This window comes from Paralichthys olivaceus, chromosome 11, assembly GCF_024713975.1.
Source record: "Paralichthys olivaceus isolate ysfri-2021 chromosome 11, ASM2471397v2, whole genome shotgun sequence".
In the NCBI taxonomy this organism is placed as follows: Eukaryota; Metazoa; Chordata; class Actinopteri; order Pleuronectiformes; family Paralichthyidae; genus Paralichthys; species Paralichthys olivaceus.
Genome location: NC_091103.1, coordinates 7,745,287 through 7,763,270, shown reverse-complemented (window position 1 = coordinate 7,763,270; position 17,984 = coordinate 7,745,287). Strand labels below are relative to the sequence as shown.

General features: G+C 44.9%; 2 protein-coding genes across 5 annotated transcripts in view; one reads left to right on the top strand and one right to left on the bottom strand.

The window, feature by feature from the left end:
- ssh2a (slingshot protein phosphatase 2a) overlaps positions 1 to 7,139 on the top strand; it is a 30,361-nt gene extending 23,222 nt beyond the window's left edge. For all 4 annotated transcript variants that reach the window (XM_069534153.1, XM_069534152.1, XM_069534154.1 and 1 more), the window contains 7 exons: positions 1,733 to 1,826; positions 2,098 to 2,226; positions 2,340 to 2,386; positions 2,749 to 2,895; positions 3,018 to 3,218; positions 3,308 to 4,208; positions 4,929 to 7,139. In XM_069534153.1, coding sequence (XP_069390254.1) covers positions 1,733 to 1,826; positions 2,098 to 2,226; positions 2,340 to 2,386; positions 2,749 to 2,895; positions 3,018 to 3,218; positions 3,308 to 4,208; positions 4,929 to 6,575 — 3,166 coding nt within the window. In that variant the 3' untranslated portion in view covers positions 6,576 to 7,139. The remainder of the gene's footprint in view (positions 1 to 1,732; positions 1,827 to 2,097; positions 2,227 to 2,339; positions 2,387 to 2,748; positions 2,896 to 3,017; positions 3,219 to 3,307; positions 4,209 to 4,928) is intronic.
- Positions 7,140 to 8,488: 1,349 nt separating this feature from the next.
- The window catches only part of ankrd13b (ankyrin repeat domain 13B), a 70,382-nt gene continuing 60,886 nt past the window's right edge, over positions 8,489 to 17,984 (bottom strand). Inside the window, exons 10-15 of the mRNA XM_069534173.1 lie at positions 17,141 to 17,277; positions 15,820 to 15,977; positions 14,757 to 14,951; positions 13,980 to 14,143; positions 12,885 to 12,961; positions 8,489 to 10,975 (exon numbers count right to left, since the gene is read on the bottom strand). Coding sequence (XP_069390274.1) covers positions 10,774 to 10,975; positions 12,885 to 12,961; positions 13,980 to 14,143; positions 14,757 to 14,951; positions 15,820 to 15,977; positions 17,141 to 17,277 — 933 coding nt within the window. The 3' untranslated portion in view covers positions 8,489 to 10,773. The remainder of the gene's footprint in view (positions 10,976 to 12,884; positions 12,962 to 13,979; positions 14,144 to 14,756; positions 14,952 to 15,819; positions 15,978 to 17,140; positions 17,278 to 17,984) is intronic.

Below are 17,984 nucleotides of genomic sequence, written 5' to 3'. Positions count from 1 at the left end.
TATAGCGTGTGAAAGGTATAGGGTGCAGGGAAAACATGCACGCCAACCTGAACAAACATGTTCCCAGAAATGCACCTCAGGAAGGACCCGAACGTGTGACTCACACTACATGCTCTTGCATCCCAGATTCAGAGAAAGTCGAAGATGTTTTCCCAGTAGGTGCATTTCAGCAAGATCAGAAATAAGTAGCCCAGTCACACCAGCGTTAGCCAACCTCTCTTCACGTGCTGGGGACACATGCTGTCTGTGACCTTTAAGGCCAACACAGAGGCAACAAACAAAAACACAGGCATGTAGCCAGAACGGAACTAATTGCACTTCCTCATTATCATTTACACATATATAACTTTGTTATCTGTGACTCAGAGTTGTCAGCAGATAACATGGGACCAGACAGAGGGAATGACAGAGGCAGCTGGATTTATGTCTTTACTAATACCATGGAAATTCTGCTTTCTGTTACTAAGTCATGTTTACACACACTTCAGATATCCTAGAGTGTCCAAATTAGCTGAGGCTTTAGCTGGCTTGAAGTACGTCTGGAAAAACAGAATCCAGACAGTCAAATAGTTAGAGCAATACAGACGCAGGTGAAGAGAAGGAGGCATAGAATTGAGATGGGCATTAAGGAAGTTCCACTTTAGACTTGACAGTCAAAAACCCCCATATTTACTGCCTGACTGGAAACAGACATCTCAGGATCTAATAATAATAAAATAATAATAATAATAATACCTCACACACTTTATGAGCTTTGATACTCTGATATGATCTCTGACACACACATTGCCAAACCTACATGACCCGCTCGTGTTTGTTGACATGGCAGCTTGTTTCCTGGTAGAACCACTGAACGAAAGGTTGAGAAAGCAGGAAGGTGTTTGATTTATGGTCTTTGTGGTACATTCCCTTCGGATACTTATCAAAGATTCAACAAAGCAACAGAATGTTCATACCTTGGTTACCACCATTTATCACCATTATTTCTCTGAGTGGCCGTCCCTCCTTCAGGCTGTCTGTGGGCACATTGAGGCTTGTTGTGAGGTTAAAGTGTTACTGGATGTCAGTAACTAATCTGTATTTATTGGCAAGGTTGAAAAGGTTTTCTTTCTCTTAGCTCTGTGGGCTCTGTCTCTTGGGTTCAGTAAGTCTTTTAGCATTAACATAAACAGGCTGACTGTTTCCAGTGTACCACCAGAGACAGATGCTTTTAAACCTGTGGCCACCCCATTGAGCCCCTTTGTGACTGCTGACTCACACTGCTCCGTATTGCTATAATGAGAAATCACTGGGAAGCATAACAAGACAAAAATTAGATAACACAACACGATAGAAGCTTGGAGACAAATTGAGCTCTTCTCTCCTGAGAGGTAATTAGGATACTTGTTGGCATCATCAGCGTGACGTCCGAGGGCGAAATGCATCCCCCAGAAGAGCGGCTAGAAACACAGCCAGGCACAACAACAGGCAAATTCTACAAGGAGACTTTGTTGTGGAATCGCCAACGGGTCACAATCTCAGATTTTTCTGTTCCCCTCCAGTTTCTGAGAGTCGAACAAAGTGGTAATTCTCTAGTGGAATAAATGCTGTCATTGAGACTGGAGCGAAAATGAATCAATGAACAGAATGTAAGAGTTGTTACTGGGATTATGAAGGTGGTCCTTTGGTGGTGTTGTTTTTAGGGTGTGTTAAAGTTGTTTTATTAAAGGTGTTTTCGTGTTTGTATCCACAGGCCCACAGAGAGGGAGCGCACAGAAAGGTTAATCAAGACGCGCCTCAGAGAGATCATGATGCAAAAAGATCTGGAGAACGTCACCTGCAAGGAGGTGAGAGGCACATACATGAATCGATGTTCACATTCAGGTTTGACAAATCCTGTTTTTTCAAATGCAGTAGTTCACACATTGATTTAAATATTGAAGTGCAAATCCTCACCATTGTACTATTATAGAATTTTTACTTTTACTCCTGCAGAAACATATTGACTTTTTCAGTTCGGAGAATTTGATATCAGTCCTCTTTGTTTGCCACAGATACAGCACTGACTCAGCGATAGTGTTCATGGTGCTTCTCTGAATTGTTGTTGTCCTTTCCCAGATCCGAACAGAGCTGGAGATGCAGATGGTGTGTAACCTGAGGGAGTTCAAAGAGTTCATAGACAACGAGATGATAGTCATCCTGGGACAGATGGATAGTCCCACTGAGATCTTTGAACACGTCTATCTGGTAAGAACCTGTGGCCCTGTAATGATGGAACTTCCTGTTCAGAAATAAGATGTTAGCAGTTAAACATCTACATGCATGTGTTCACCTTAACATTGACCCTTTGTTATCTGCAGGGCTCCGAGTGGAACGCATCCAACCTGGAGGAGCTGCAGAACAGTGGGTAAGAGATCAGTCACTACAGTTCTCCAGTGTTATTATCTGAATTTTACTACATTTAAATAGATAAAGCTTCATGCACTGAATATGTATTCTGATGCATTGGTTTAAATCTCTCTGTAGTCTACGGATTTATATATTTTGACAAAATAATCATCATCGTTTTGTGCTGCTTGTTTGCATGTTCTGTTTTACTGGTGTTTAAATCCACAGTTTCCTAATATCAACAGTAACCAACCTTATCAAGCCTCCTGTTAGCATTATAGTTTACAGCAACGTTCAACCTGAGCAGCATCTGAGTAACCTACTCTAAAATATGAGCTTAATATCAGAAAGTCACCCTGCCTCTGGCTGTCTTTCATGTAGAGTGGGATACATCCTGAATGTGACGAGGGAAATAGACAACTTTTTCCCGGGGATGTTTGAGTACCACAACATCAGAGTGTACGATGAGGAGGCCACAAACCTGCTGGAGTACTGGAACGAAACCTTCAAGTTCATCACTAAAGCAAAGTAAGATTAAACACCTACACACACACACACACACACAAACACACACACACACACACACACACACTGCGAAAGTTCTTACAAGTGTAGATCTTTTAATGCAACACAATCTCTTACTCTGTCAGGAAAGCCGGAGCTAAGTGTCTGGTTCACTGTAAGATGGGCGTGAGTCGCTCGGCCTCCACAGTGATCGCCTACGCCATGAAGGAGTACGGCTGGGACCTGGACACGGCCTTCGACTATGTGAAAGAGAGACGGGCCGTCACCAAACCCAACCCTTCCTTCATGAAACAGCTGGAGGAGTATCAGGGAATTCTGCTGGCCAGGTGAGCTGTCACATAGAAACATCTGTAAATAATATTTTCATTTCTCGGGCTTCATTTTGAAGACTATTATTTTTTGTGTCCTTCCACAGCAAACAAAGGCACAATAAGCTATGGCGCTCCCACTCTGACAGTGACCTATCAGATCGCTCCGAGTCCATGTGTAAACCGTCCTCCCTGGGCCGCTCAGACTCTCACAACAACAACATCTCCTCCCCCTCTTTACATCACTTCCTGGGCGTGGCTGTGCTGCAAGCGCTCGGTGCTGAAGACTCTGCCAAATTAGACTCCACACAAACGTCTGAGTCACACACACACACTAACGGTCTGTGTGACTCATCGGTTCAGGAGGAGGTCAGATCTGATTGTGAAGACCTCTTCCTGCATCCCCTCCCGTGTCCCCAAGCAGCCACTGTAGTCCCAGAGGAAAGACTGGACAATTCAGAGAGCGTGGCTGTCACTGTGCCTGTCGCTCTACCCCACCCGCCACCATCACTCCACATCCTACCTCCTACTCCTGAACTCCAGCGTGTTCGCCGGAGTCCTCCTACACATCTGTCCATTTCAGTGCCCAAACACAAACCAACAGAATTGTCCCTCACTTTGCACGAGCGAAGCAGCTCAGAGGAAATCTCCCCTCTCACTCTGGGATCGACTGACTCTGACATTATAGATCGGTCATTATCCGATTCAACTAGGGACAAACACAGCCCTCTCAGCCCTGCAAACACTGCCCCTCTCCCGCTGGTTCTCCCCCTCGCTCCCAGCGATGACAACAACAACCCTAGTGAGTTACAGGTCGGCAGTGATTGCGACGGCCGTGGCGAGGCCGATGGCTCGTCAAGCCACAGCACGGACAGCATCGACTTCTTCAGCGCCAGAGAGAAGTTTCTGGGCTTGGCCCAAGACTCAGAGCAGAGGACTCCATCGCCACATGAGGAAAACAGAGATACAGACGAGAAGGAGGAAGAGGAGCAGGAGAATGAGAGTCAGGTACAAACTCATTCTGATTCTTTAGTCCATTTTTCTCTTAGGTATTATAACTTTTAGAAAAGGCAGCTCACACAATTGATGTGAATTTAAATAATGGATTTACTGGACCAGTTGTCCAACACCTAAAAATGTTATATAAAGCAAAAAAATTTGCAAAGCTCGCATCTAAATCTGCGATTAGATATGAACTCCAGAAAATATCGGGGAAATTGAGTCCAGACATTTTCTGGAGTTTGTCTTCCATGTATGAAGAAAGGTGTAGGAGATTTTCCAGGTTTTTGAAAGCAGCTCCAGTGCGTCTGATAAACAGTGTTTGCTTATTCAGAGCTAATTATGAAGTGTGGTTGGTTACACACAGTTCTAACATCACAGAGGTTGTGTATTAGTGACGATCCAGTGAGAATTTGTCTGTTATAAACATGTTGAAACACAGACTGAACTAAAAGAGACTAAACCATGATGACACCTGCTGTGGTATAAAAATAGCTCTAACCCTTATTTATTGTTCATATCTAGTTAATCATTTGTATTGTGTGTCGATTATAGGGTTTTAAAAAAGGTATTATAAAAAAATACCAAAGGAATATTAATAAAGTAGTAAATTATCGGAAAACTCTGCTTCGTAAGTACACACATTGTAGAGAAACAGTATGATAATTATAATATATAATTACATATAATTAATACGGTCAGTATTTTACCTCTCTTTCTGACTCTCAGGTATCTCCACTGTGTGAAGACAGTGATGACAGTGCCAGCCCTCATCACCCTAACCATGACAACGGAATATCAGTTCGCCATATTGTCACTGAGATCGAAGCCATATGCCACCCAGTGTCGTGCCTTCCTCCGTCTCCATCCTCTACCTCCTCTTCGTCCCTCGCTCTGTCCTCCCACAGCCCTCGGCTCATTCCCCCGGAACCTCAGGAGGAGGCAGTGTCCTGTGAATTCCCCCACGCCTCATCATCGCCACCCTCCTGCCCGCAGTCTCCCTCCATGCTCCCATGCGACTGGCCAGCAGGGTCGGTGCGGCGGGCCACGGAGCAGCTGGAGCAGAAGCTGAGGCAGGAAATGGAGATCATAGCGGGATCTCAGCGATCGCCGCTGCATTCTCCCAGTGCCGAACAGCCCCCTGTCAGACTGTCTCTGTGCTCCCCGAGCGCTGACCACCCTCCTCCTTCTCCCCTTCACTCCCCTCAACACTCAGAACAAAGTGAAACTCAGGGAGAGATCATGGCTGAATCTGCAAAGTCCAAAGACTCAGAGACACAAACAGGGTCACAACACGAGCTTCAAAGACTCAACCCCTCAGGCATGCCCAAACTCCCAGACCCACCCTGCTCCCCTAACTCAGATAACAGCCAAGTATCCGGTGCTATACCTGTCACTGTGCACACATCCGCAGATATGCTGACATCATCAATGGCCTCTACTAGTCCATTAGTAGAACCATCTCTAAATACCTCATCTCCTTCCCAAGGACAGAGCCAGCTCCACAGCCAAAGCCAGCAGTGTCCGACCCTGCCCCAGGCCTGTTCACAGAAAATGACTCTGGATGGGGCAACAGTGCAGGAGTCAGACACTGATGAAAGGCTGGAGTTTAATTCCCAGGGCAGCCAAGGGGGCTGTGGCCCCGGCTGTGACGCCCAGAGCAGGCTGGCTCATGGCAGTCAGGAGCTAGAGAGGATTCAGCAGACACTGAGTGAGCTGCAGGCCTTCCTCCATGAGGGCGTCGGCCTTGAGACGAAGGACAGTGAAGCACAGGAGCTGCGACGAACTCAGGTGCAGAGAGACGCTATGGACACAGAGCCGAGTTCTGAACAGACCTCTCCAGAACTGGAAGAAGGACAGCGGCTCCGAAACGGACTCGAGGGTAAGATCCTCCTGGAGCGGGCGGGGTGGCACAGGGCCATGGAGCTGGAGGCTCGCATCCGCCAGGCGGGCCTCACCCCTCCTTCTCTCATGAAGAGGTCGGCCTCCTTGGCTAAACTGGACTGTCTGGAGCTGTCAGCCAACGACCTCAGCGACTTAGACCTGAGGTCACACATCAGAACGACATCGACCCAATCCCAGGACTCTCTCTCCTCGTCCCCATCTCACCTCGACGATTCCTGGAAGAAGCAGAAGGTGTTGGCTCGAAACCCTCGTGCTGAAACGACAGGTTGGCCCCGCGATGACTCGTCCTCGCCACGGTCTATGTCCGTTTCCTCCGAAGAGACGGGTGAGAGGGAGGAGACAGACAGCATTGGGAGCGGCGCGGTTGCCACATCACGTCAGCAGGGGCGGGGACACTCATCGAGGCGTTCTCGCAAAGCATCTGCTGAGAAAAAGCAGCGATCCATCACTGTGCTATACAATACTATGTAACCTCAGTGCAATGGACTGCAGCAGACATACTGGAGCCGTGCACACGTGTGAGAGAGGCTGCAAGATGTGTGTGAATGCGTAGACTCCGTGTAACCTCCGATGTATGAAGTGTGCAAGAACCGAATGATGAACATAAATGTATGTTTGCATGTTAACTACTGGATGTGCTGTTTCAACTGGACTTCAGGTTTGTGTGTACAGTAATGAAATATGAATGTCCAAATTAAGACTCATTTAGTGCACGCTGAATGCACTCCACTATGTCTGTGTCCTTTTTTAAAAATGAGATGCGTTTGTTTTCAGTGTGTGACCCTCGCTGCCTCCAATGAGAGGGCGTTTTTCTCCAGACATGCACTTTACTGTTTTCAATGGACTCCTTTTTATTTGAAATCTGTTTCTTAGCCCGGGGGCAGGATTTGTTTGCACTGGTCCCACTAGTGTTTTCTGGTCCCAGCGGTGGCCAGACACGTCTTTATTCAGATTTTTAATTGAACCAGGACAAAGCTGATATTTGTTTTTTTATTCAACGCTTTAGCAGTTAATAAATATGTTGAGTTTGTTTTACTAGAGTGACGTTTTTATTGTGTGCAGGCTTCATCTCACAAACATCATTTTAATTATATCAAACCGTATTGTTGACTTCACTGCCACCTGCTGGCCCGGCAGAGAAAGATAAATAGGGAATAAAGAATGTGTGTAAATGAGTAAAATGCAGTAAAAATATGTGTTAACAGATATAGTACTGCAAACCCTCCACTCCTCTAAACCTCTGCCTTAACAGAAATACATTCTACACGTCATTTTTAAATACGTAACTGAGTCCTTGATCATGTTGGTCCCGTCTCCTCAGGGAAATGATCTCCAACGGTGCTCAACGCAATTTATTTCAGGCTGACATTTTACCTACTGTTTCATGTGGATAATTAAAGAGTGAGATGTAGGTCACCGGCACCCCTGCTGTCTCACACACACACACACACACACACACACACACACACACACTCTCACAAATCACATTACAGCAGTGACCGACAAAGAACAAAAACACTTGCACACCACAGTCACAAGGTTCATATTTTCTATTTTTCTGTGTTTAAATGTAAAAAAAAATAAAATAAGGTGAAATAATGGAAGGAAGCTGATATTCCCTCAAGATTCCACCAGTTAAATCTACATCTGAGCAGATGAATGAAAGAAGAATGACCAAATTGAACTGTCATGAGCATGGCAGTAGTTAAAACTGAGGAATCAGAAGAGAAGTTTGGAGTGACTGTTTGTCTTCCCTGGGTTCAATGGCTGACATTATCATTCTCTTTGCATACTCATGCTCTGAGCGTCTCTGACACACACACACACGCTTGCTCACCATGTTATGTTTGTGGCTCTTTGCAGATTCCCCTCACACACACACAGACACACATGCAGCCCGGTGCTTCCACCATCTCAATGTGATTCATGATGTCGGACTGTGTCGGAGCAAGGGGCAGATTCACGTAGAAAGTCATTACATTTTTACACTTCCCTCTCACCCACTGTGAAAGCAGCCTGGGTGCAGTGAGTTGTAATTCTTAGCGGGGTTTAGAATCTCTAAGCTGTCCCTTTTCTCGCCGTCAAGCCTAAAATAACTACAGCCAAAAAAAAAAGAGAGAAAAGAAAACCCTTGGATCTGGCTGAGAATCCATGTCACAGGGAGGATGATGGAGGCAGGAGCTGCTAAAAACAGAGCGGCCCTCTGTGGCACTGACTGATGCTGAAGCTTTCATATCTCCTGAGATATTAATTGCTTTAGTCACCTTCAGCTGAAGAGGGCCAGAGAAGTAAGAAGAGGAAGAAAGCGGCAGTGTTCGGAGGAGTTGTCAAGGGATTTAAAGCATGTGAGAACTGTCTGATATTTGAAAAAGTAACCCACTCGATTGCTGCTCCAGAAGACGTCTCTTTATTTGAATCATTATCTGAAGTCTCCTCCCAGAATTCACCATGAAAACATCTGACTTTCTCCAACATTTTTTTTAAAAAGTAAAAAAAAAAAAAAGTTTTCTTATCAACCAGGCAAGCTTAAATATCAGAGGAGGGAGAGGAGGTTCTCCTCAGTTTGTGCTGATATTGATGTGTTTAACATTTCTTTCAATGAAATAATATAAAAAGGAAGCAGAAACAAGCTGCTCCTCTCCTTCTGTCTTTTGCAACTTAACATATTTCTCAGTGTTCTGCGGCCTTGAGCCCTGCAATATTAACAACACAGTCACAATTGTGAGAGCCATTATCTTACCAAAGCTTTTTTTTTGTTTTGTGATTTTACACTTTTTGTTCCCAGCATGTTGTGGTGAGCTTTCACTCTGCAGTAAAACCTCTCTGGAGGCTGATATCCTCTGGTTCCATTAGTGTGTAATATTAGAGCGGGAGGGAGGGGGTGCAGGCTCCTCTCCTGTGGAACCAGCTCCCACTCTGTGACTGGGAGGCAGACACCATCTCTACATTAAGGGTTAGTATTAAGATGTTCCTCTTTGACAAAGCCTGTTGGGGCTGGATCAGGAGAGTCCTGAACCATCCCTTACATATGCTTCTGTATGCTTAGACTGCTTGGGGAACTCCCATCATGCACTGAGCACTTCTCTCTCTCTCTCCCCATCTCTTATCATATCACTACATGTCAATAACTTTGCCCCCCCCCCCTCTCTCTTTCTCCTTCTCTGTCTCTCTCTCCAGAGCTGCAGGATCCAGATCTGACACTACTCAACAATTATTATTATTATTATTATAAATATCACTCTGATTATTTCCATTACAACAACCAGTGTGACATAGCTCAGATAGAAGTGTTATAGAACTGTTCCCAGTCCCTCTCACTCTCTTCCACCTTCCCTCTCTCTTTTCTCTCCCCTCTTTTCCCACACCTCTCCCCTCTCCCCCACCGGTCCAGGAAGATGGCCGCCCACACTGAGTCTGGTCCTGTTGGAGATTAAGAGTTTTTTCTGTCCGCTCACCAAAGTGCTGCTCAGTGTGTGAACTTCTGTGTGTCTCTATAATATTGTACGGTCTCGTCCTTACTACGTAAAAGTGCCTTGAGATCATGTATGTTGTTCGCGATACAACATACATTTGAATTGAATTGAAAATTGCAGGTCTCCAGGCTGGACTTGAAGTCAGACAAAAAAAACAAAACCTCACACGGGTGCAGACCATGCTGAAATATTGTACACACACTGTAACCATGACGACACACAAACAGAGGAATGTCGGGTGAAAAGATGCAAATATACAGGATCTCCTTCGGTAACACGTCTACTCCACGATCTACTGACAAAGCATTGTCCCTTTATTGTTTTTATAACACACACAGGCCTGCGACCAGTCACACACTAGAACAGTTATCACACACATCTCGTCATATCTGTGCTCCTGTAACTCTAACGTCAGGCGGAAACTAGATCCAGCCTGAGTTTATGCTTTGTGCTCAAACTCCTCATCTACATCCATTAACAGTCATATATGTGATCCACCCACAAGCTAAATACAGTACATCTGAATTTTGTGCAAATAAAAAAAAGAAATGTCCATTTTTGTCCTTTATTCGTCTTCAGTAAAAACGGAGGAAGTTGTCATTCAACTCAACTTCACTGCCCTTAAATGAAGAAGCCGACAGTGTTCTCCATAGCACAGATCCTGACTCGTCACAGTTAGGACTAAAAACACACGACTCAGTGAGCGCGTGTTGGTGCTGGAGCAGAGAGTTGGTCTAACACACTACATTTACAGGGTAAGAGGTGAGGTCCCTGTTGACCCCTGTGCGGAGAGCTGGTTTTGAAACACACACACAGACCTGCAAACAGAACTCACTCATCCGAGGAGGCATTCTTAACTTGTTGTACTGGATGTATCGTTGGTTGTAAACTGGCACTGGTTACAAAAAGTACCATGTGGCCCCAGACGGAGGAAACGTGGCGTCCCTCTCTTTGCTGCCTGAGGCCCTGGGACAGCTGCGTCATTGTATGGCTTCCTGGGAGAGGTCTGGCTGAGGTGATGGGAGAGAACTGCAACGCTGCTAAGATTTATTGTTTCCAGCCACTTACAAGGTGTGCTTAAAGATTTAAAGTCGCCCATACTGCCCTTTCCTCCCACGATTCCTTGCTCCAGACCCCTCCCTTCTGACGCCTGCCGCTGCCCCACCCCCTACCGCCCCCTCCGGGCCACTCGACTCTCATTTGTCCATGAGCGACAGCCGGATGATGCGCTGCAGCTCCTGCTCCTCCCGCTGCTGCCGCAGCTCAGACTCTTCCTGCTCTCGAGCCGAGATCTCCATGGCGATGCGCAGCTGCTCGTCGTAGCTGCAGTTGGTCGGCTGCTTCTTGGAGGGCGTGGAGGAGAGGCTGGAAGGGGGGCGGGGCTTGTGTTGGGGGGTCCTGCGGTGGGGGAAAGGTGAAAGAAGAAGACAGGTTTAAAAAGTGATCGATGACTGAAAGAACACGTGTCTTTGTGGATACGCTTCTCGTCCTGCAGACGTTATGTAAAATGTATGGGAACACATTATAAATCGTGCTTTAAAAAGGCTTCAGAGTTTATTAATCATCAATCTCTATAAACAAATTGTGGCGAGCAATGGAGTATAAAAGGTATCACTGTTTGTGTTTTGTGTGGAGAAGTGCTCGACCTTGTGATAAAAGAATCTAGTCCGACTGTAAACAACGAACGGAAAAACGATATCTGCTCCACATTGGTCGTTATGTTAAAACCTCAGAAGACGATGGGCTCAAAGATTAATGATTCGTTGGATAATAATCATATACTAACGACATCAACCATTGATGAGAACAACTTTGGGGTTGCCCGGTGGTGGAACATTCTTTTGCTGGAGTTTAACCTGCAACCTGGCACCTTTTCTCTTTTTTGGGTAACTGGCAGCTCAGCCTCTTCAGAGGAGAGGAGCTGCAGAGCATCTGGAATAAAACAAGTTTATTAACTTCATGAGTGTGAAAGCAGATCTCCGGAGAAAGTGTCCAGACATTCTCCGGAGGTCATGTCTGAAAACAGCTTCCTCCCCGTCAGTGATTTCCTGCCCCGCCTTGATTCCTTTCACCTGTTTAGTCTGTGTGTTTCCTCTTGTTCTGCGACACCTCATCTCGTCTCCTCTCCTTTAAGTGTTCCAGCATCTTCCACGCATTACCACCTCCTGTGTTTTAAATTAGCTTTTTGCCTCCATGCCTTTGAATACCTGATGCCTGATCTAACTGAGGAACTGTGCTCCTCAGGAGGTTATAAAGTGGAAAAACATGGAGGCTGTAAACTAAATGTTTTGTATTTTGGGTTTAGAGCTTTTTAACAACACCATGACGCCTTTTTACAATATTTGCATTAAAACAAGAAAAACGTCAGGATTGTCTATATAAAGTGGTTTCAGGGGCTTGTGAAAAATGGATAAAAGTTTAAGATTTAAAGCTCCTATTTTGATCTAATTGTACATTTATTTTAATTGTTTAACAAGTGATGATGTCAGCAACTCAATCTTGATAAAGATGACATGTGATGTTAGTGTTTAACTGACCACGACCCCTAAAACATGACACGGATGAAAAACTACCATGTTTTATTTTTGTTCCTGATCTAGAGAGTCACATATTAATTAAATTAAAAACAAGTATAAATATTAGCATCCAGATGTTGGACTTTCTATGAAGTGTCATGTTGACACTGTCGACTGAGAGCAGGAAACTCTCTCTCTCTCTATCTCTCTCTCTCTGTTATACACACACAGGTTTGTGCAGCTACCCTTGACAGGACTCTGCACTGACTTCCATTCATTGTGTGCAGCCTAACCAAAACCTTATCCCTGATCTCAGGAAAAAGGTCCTCAAGAGGTGAGAAAAACAAGCACACACAGTGGAAGTTGAGCAGTGGATAGCAGATGAGAGAACAGCGGGATGGATAAGAGATTAGAGTCGGGGGGGGACAGGACAGGAATACAGGATGTGAGTCAGGGATGGAAGGAAAGAGCGACAAGATGGCAAAAACACAATGGAAGGATTCAAGACTCTGAAGAATAACAATAAGTGAGAGGATGTCAGAGACAATGAGGCTCAAATCGCCTTTATCCTGACACTCATGAAGATTTATGTTTTTCTCTTTTTAAAGACTTTTTTCCAGATAAAAATCATTCTTATGTTTTAAACTATTGTCTCTTTCATCATGTGAAGCCCCTGGTTGGTTTGATCATCAAACGGGATGAAGGAGAAGAAAAATGAGCGGATAAAAACGAAACACGTCCAGATGAAGACAGGTGAACGTCACATGAGACAAAGACGTTTTAAGTCTCACCTGTCCAGACGACTTGGGTCAGAGGACAGGCTGTGTGTTCCCGGCTTGCTGTTGGTCAACGCCTCCCAGATGGTCACCTACACACACAAAGAAGAGGCCACACAGGAAGTATGAGGGCGAGCACAGGAAGTGGACAGATGTATAGAAAGACAGAGAAATGATGAGGCAGGTGAAACGAGAGTCCTCCCTCCCTGCAGGCTGTTTCCTGGTAATGTATGTGAAGTACGTCCCAGACACTCACACACTGAATGTAAACTACTACACACACTCAATATTAATAACTGATGCTGCTACTGCTATTGATAAGAGCCATTTAAGAAGCTCCCCTGTGATTGAGCATGTTTTTAAATACATTTAAATACATTTAAATACATTTCCTGACACAGGCTGAATTATCAACTGGGCAAAGAAGGCAACTGCCCAAGGGCCTCAGACAATAAACGCCCCCTGTGATGGTCTCTTGGCAGCAGGATGCAGGTATTTTAGAGGGACAGCGCTTTTGGTGCTAAATTGGTTTATTATTATTATTATTGTTGTTTTTTATTACTTTTATTATGTTTTAGTCTTTGCTTCCCTAATTCATTCTCTTGCTGTTTGCCCGACCCCTCCCACTACATTAAAAGATTGGCGTCATCTCTTTACAGCCCATACAAGCTGGATGCTTGTAGCTGTGGTTCAGGAGATAGAGAGGGCCGTCCACTCACCAGAAAGTTGGTTCGATACCTTCCTTTTGGAAGTTTTCTGAGGAAAGGGACTGAACCCTCCTGATAGATGTGCTGACAGTGTATGAAAATAAATATTTTTTTTTTATGTGTTGAGGCTTTAAAGAGCTTTGAATGATTTATAAGACAGATAAGGCATTAAGTCATGCAGATAACACTAGCTAGGTGATCAAATCTGCCAGTGATGGTTGACAACATCAGAATCTGTCGGCCTGAAAGAGAAGCCTGATACGTCTGAAATCAAGGCCTTGAACGTTGCAACTTTCTTTTATGAAGGGGGAAGACTCGATGAATTATCCATTAAACAAAGTCTTATTTCAAGCTGTCTTTAATTTCACAGAAGAAGTTAATCCCCTCAGAAGCATCAGCCCACCTGGTCATACTCGGAGCCGGCCTCCAGCAGACTCTGCTGTATGGCGAACTGCAGCAGGTCCTCCTCCTCCTCCCTCATGCTGTCTCTCTGTTTGCCACCTAGCATGGTGTATCCAGTCGGGGGCTCGAACACACATGGGGGAATCTCTCCGGCTCGACACGACACTACAGCACACAGGGGGGAAGGCAAAGGGCAAGGGATGGGAAGGAGTGTTATCTCATAGTGGAGGAGACGACAACGGGCTAAAGGAGAAGCGAGGGATAAGGAAAGAGGAAGGAGAAATCGAGACTACAGAAAAAGCTGCAATTGCTCATTTTCCCTCCACACTGTTGTTGGCATAATACATCCTCTACTCAGCGGTGTGTAAATAACTGAAGATAGGGTACTTCAGCAAGATAACATCCAGGATTTCCTTCTGAGCAGCAGCACGGTAAATTATCTTTCCCCTCTGCATGGCTGCAGGTTTAAATATGCCTGCTGGGATTGTGATCAAGTGATGATGAAAGTGTAAGCCGTAATTTTACAAACAACACGGAGAACATAACCTTGCCTTCTGAGCCCATTATAAACACTGCTCATAACTCTATCAAGCATCCGTAAACTCCATTATCTGAGGCACTGCCCATGTGAGGTGAAGATTTACAACAACAGCGTGTTTAAATAAAAAATCAACAATTTTGTCGAGTTCTACAGGGAGAGTATTATTCTTCAGCTGAGGAAGAAGATGTCAGAAAAAGATGTGGGATACAGCAGAACAGTGCGGGGGCGTGTGCTCACTTGTGGAGCTGGAGCTGGAGCTGGAGACGCTGGAGGAGTCGCTGCCCGGAGATGGCGTGTCTGTCCCGGGGTTGTCTCTCTGCCCGTCCCCCTCCACGCCGACTTCGTTGTCAGCCCGGACACCCGTCCCCTCCTCACAGCCGTTCAGGTTGCTGAATGTGATCCTGGCGTTCAGGATGTGGTAAAGAGGGATCTCTGCAGGGAGTGGAGACGGAGCAGACGAGGAAGATGACATTTTTATTGCAGTGCTCTGGTTACTGCGTCCCTGTTTTCACCCCTGTCCATTTGTTTGTGTTTGTTTTGTTGTTTGCAGGATTACCATGATGTGGAATGGCTCAGGGATAAACTCATTAAAGGTTCAGTGTGTAAGATTTAGGTGAAAGGGATCTATTGGCAGAATTTCAATATAAAACAATCCTAGTGATGTTTTTCACTAGTGTGTTTCATCTAAATTGTACAAATTGTTGTTTTCTTTACTCTAGAATGAGCCTTTATTATTTAAAAACTTTATATTTATATCAGGAGCCTGTCCTCTCTATGGAGGCCGCCATGTGTTTTTACAGTAGCCCAGACAGGATAAACTTAAAACCTTTTGAGTTTTATGACAACTGAAGGTGACCACAGGTTCTCTCTCATGTTTGGAAGTCAAGGGTGAGGTGAAGGGTATTCAGCTGCAACATGCAACATCACCACTAGATGTCACTAAATTCTACACACTGAACCTTAAAACTTTGTTGCGCACATCAGGGTGGATCCAGGAATTTTTCTGATCCCTTTCTTTAATATCTTTAACATTTTTGGACATTGTTAATGATTTCCCAGGGAATAATTCATGCATCTTGATGGAAAAAAGTTATTAAGGGAACTGATATCTATGAGAGTGTGCAATATAGTGCAACTGAATATAAGGGCACTGTTGGGCCCTGGTGGAGTTATGTGTGATCCTTCTATCCTTTCTATTCCGTGTTTGTCCTCCTCTCTTTCCCTTCATCTCTGTATCTGTTTATAAACCTCCCTTATTAGCCTCCCTCCGTTCATCCCTCTTGTTCTACCCGGCGCTCACCAATTTTGACTGGGAAACCAGGCGGCAAGCGCAGAGTGATGAAGTCCCGCAGCTTGGCGAACAGGGCGTTGGAGATCGCCATGAGATCGATGATGGGCGCCACTTGCTCTGCCAGGGACAGAGGATGGGACTCGCACAGCCACAACTTTGCTTTAAACCTGGACACAAACACATGCAGTCAACACGCTGGGCAGTTATGCAGGAAGAGATTATTGGTGAGCTTCATCAAATACGATTCTGACTTTCACTGTAACAATTTGTGGCCTCATTTCAGCAGTTAGTTCTTTTGGCCAGAGGTACACAAAAGACATCGATCACATCAGCCAACAAAGACAAGCTGCTGAAGCGTGTTCACAATGAGGCCAATCAATGCTTATATTTTAACTTGTCGGATAATGATGACAGGATTGAGAGGCAGCTCTGTTATCTCAAAGACTTCATCCTCATCTGCCACTCTTTATTAAGAGCTACAGAACAAGTAAACTGACAGACAGGTCAATGGCCAGCCAGACAAACACAGGGCAGAGGACCGCACGGCTGGTGTTAGCAGGTGAAAGAGAGATAATGTCACGACTCAAATCTGTGAGTTGAGTATAACGTTTAATACTCAAATGTGATTCATGGGCACGACAGCGAAAAGCATTATAATTAGCTACGTTACAAAAATAACTTTAAAAACAGATGCTTCAAAAATGATCCTCTCATTTGATTTGGAGACCCCAGGCAGTTTCTAAATCCCTCTTTGAGTTCACGTTTTAAAAAGCACACTGCAGGGTTTCTTCAGCTTAATGTCGTGTTGTTTCTTTTTGTAAAATCATGACATAAAGACGATTTGTCATGAGTCATTGTGCCACAGATTTGTGATAAACTGCAGAGACAGAATGTCTGACGCTCTGCCAGCTTTGTAAAAATCTACTCCTGCGTGTGTGTGTGTTTGTTTGTTACGACAATTTGAGCCGAGAATTTGCAGAGTGAGAACATTTTGAGATATTTTTGTGGGTCCTTACTTTCTGATCCACTTTTTATGGGGCTGTTTGGGGGTTGAGGTTTTAGGGTTAGGGGATGGGGGATGCATTATGCCCATGAGTGTTCTCATAATGTGTTAGTGAGGAACTCTTATGTGTAAGTCTCAGGATGTTGATGGTCAGCTGTCATGGATGGCTTAATTTAGTCTGCCTGTGTGTGTGTGCGGGCGTGCGTGCATGCATCTGCCTATTCTCTGTCCGTCAGCCCTGTCGGCTCTGGCACTTGGCGGTGAGATTGGAAGGTGACTTCACTGTTTGCATGGCTGCCTGTCTGTTCCCCTGTCAGTCTCTGTCACCTCTGGGTCTTGGTGGTGAGCTGGCACTGGTGGCCGATGTCTCTCTGAGTCGGTGACAGGCCGGGGTTGAAGTATTCCTCAGCCGTCAGCGCCGCAGGGTTGGTCACCGCAGGACTCGACATCTGGGTCACCAGGGCCTGCAGGAAGTAAACAATGAATAAAATTAACATTCTTTATATAACCACCTGTCATATAATGAAATAAAATCTGCACAGGAGAGGATTGTTTATCAATATAACAGGATGTGGCTCTGCTTTGTCCTAAACTTTCAGAATTTCTTTTTAAGGGCTTTGAGGTACGTTTTCTCTCGTTAGGTGGGTGTGTCAGAGATGTTGCTCAAACTGCAGTGACGTGTATATAATAAACCCTGATGTATTAAAAAAACTGTGCTCATAATGTAATGAGTCTGCCCTTAAGTAATAACTCTTGAGGGCCAAGCGCTTTACTTTATTTGATTCCTGTCTTTGTTTGCACATTGAGATCACTGTTCCTGATTTATTCTGAAAATTCTTTCAGTGTGTGACTCTCTTACTTGACTTCCTGTCGTTGTCTGGTTTACCTCCTCGGTTGATGACTTGCCCCGCCTCCAATAGCTTCACCTGTGTCTTGTTGAGTTTGCATTTAAAACGTGTGTTTCTCTTTGTCTCAGTTTCTCTGAGTTTAACCAGTTGTTTTTGTAGTTTTTGACTAAGTTGTGTTTTTGGGCCCTGACGTTTGAGATTTTATGGATATCACACCTATCAGACGTTTTGGATTCATTCCATATTTGTAAGTATTTGCTGTTTGGTGCTCACATCAGTGGAAGACATTTTTGTTGTGATAATATTTTACAATGAAGTTATTT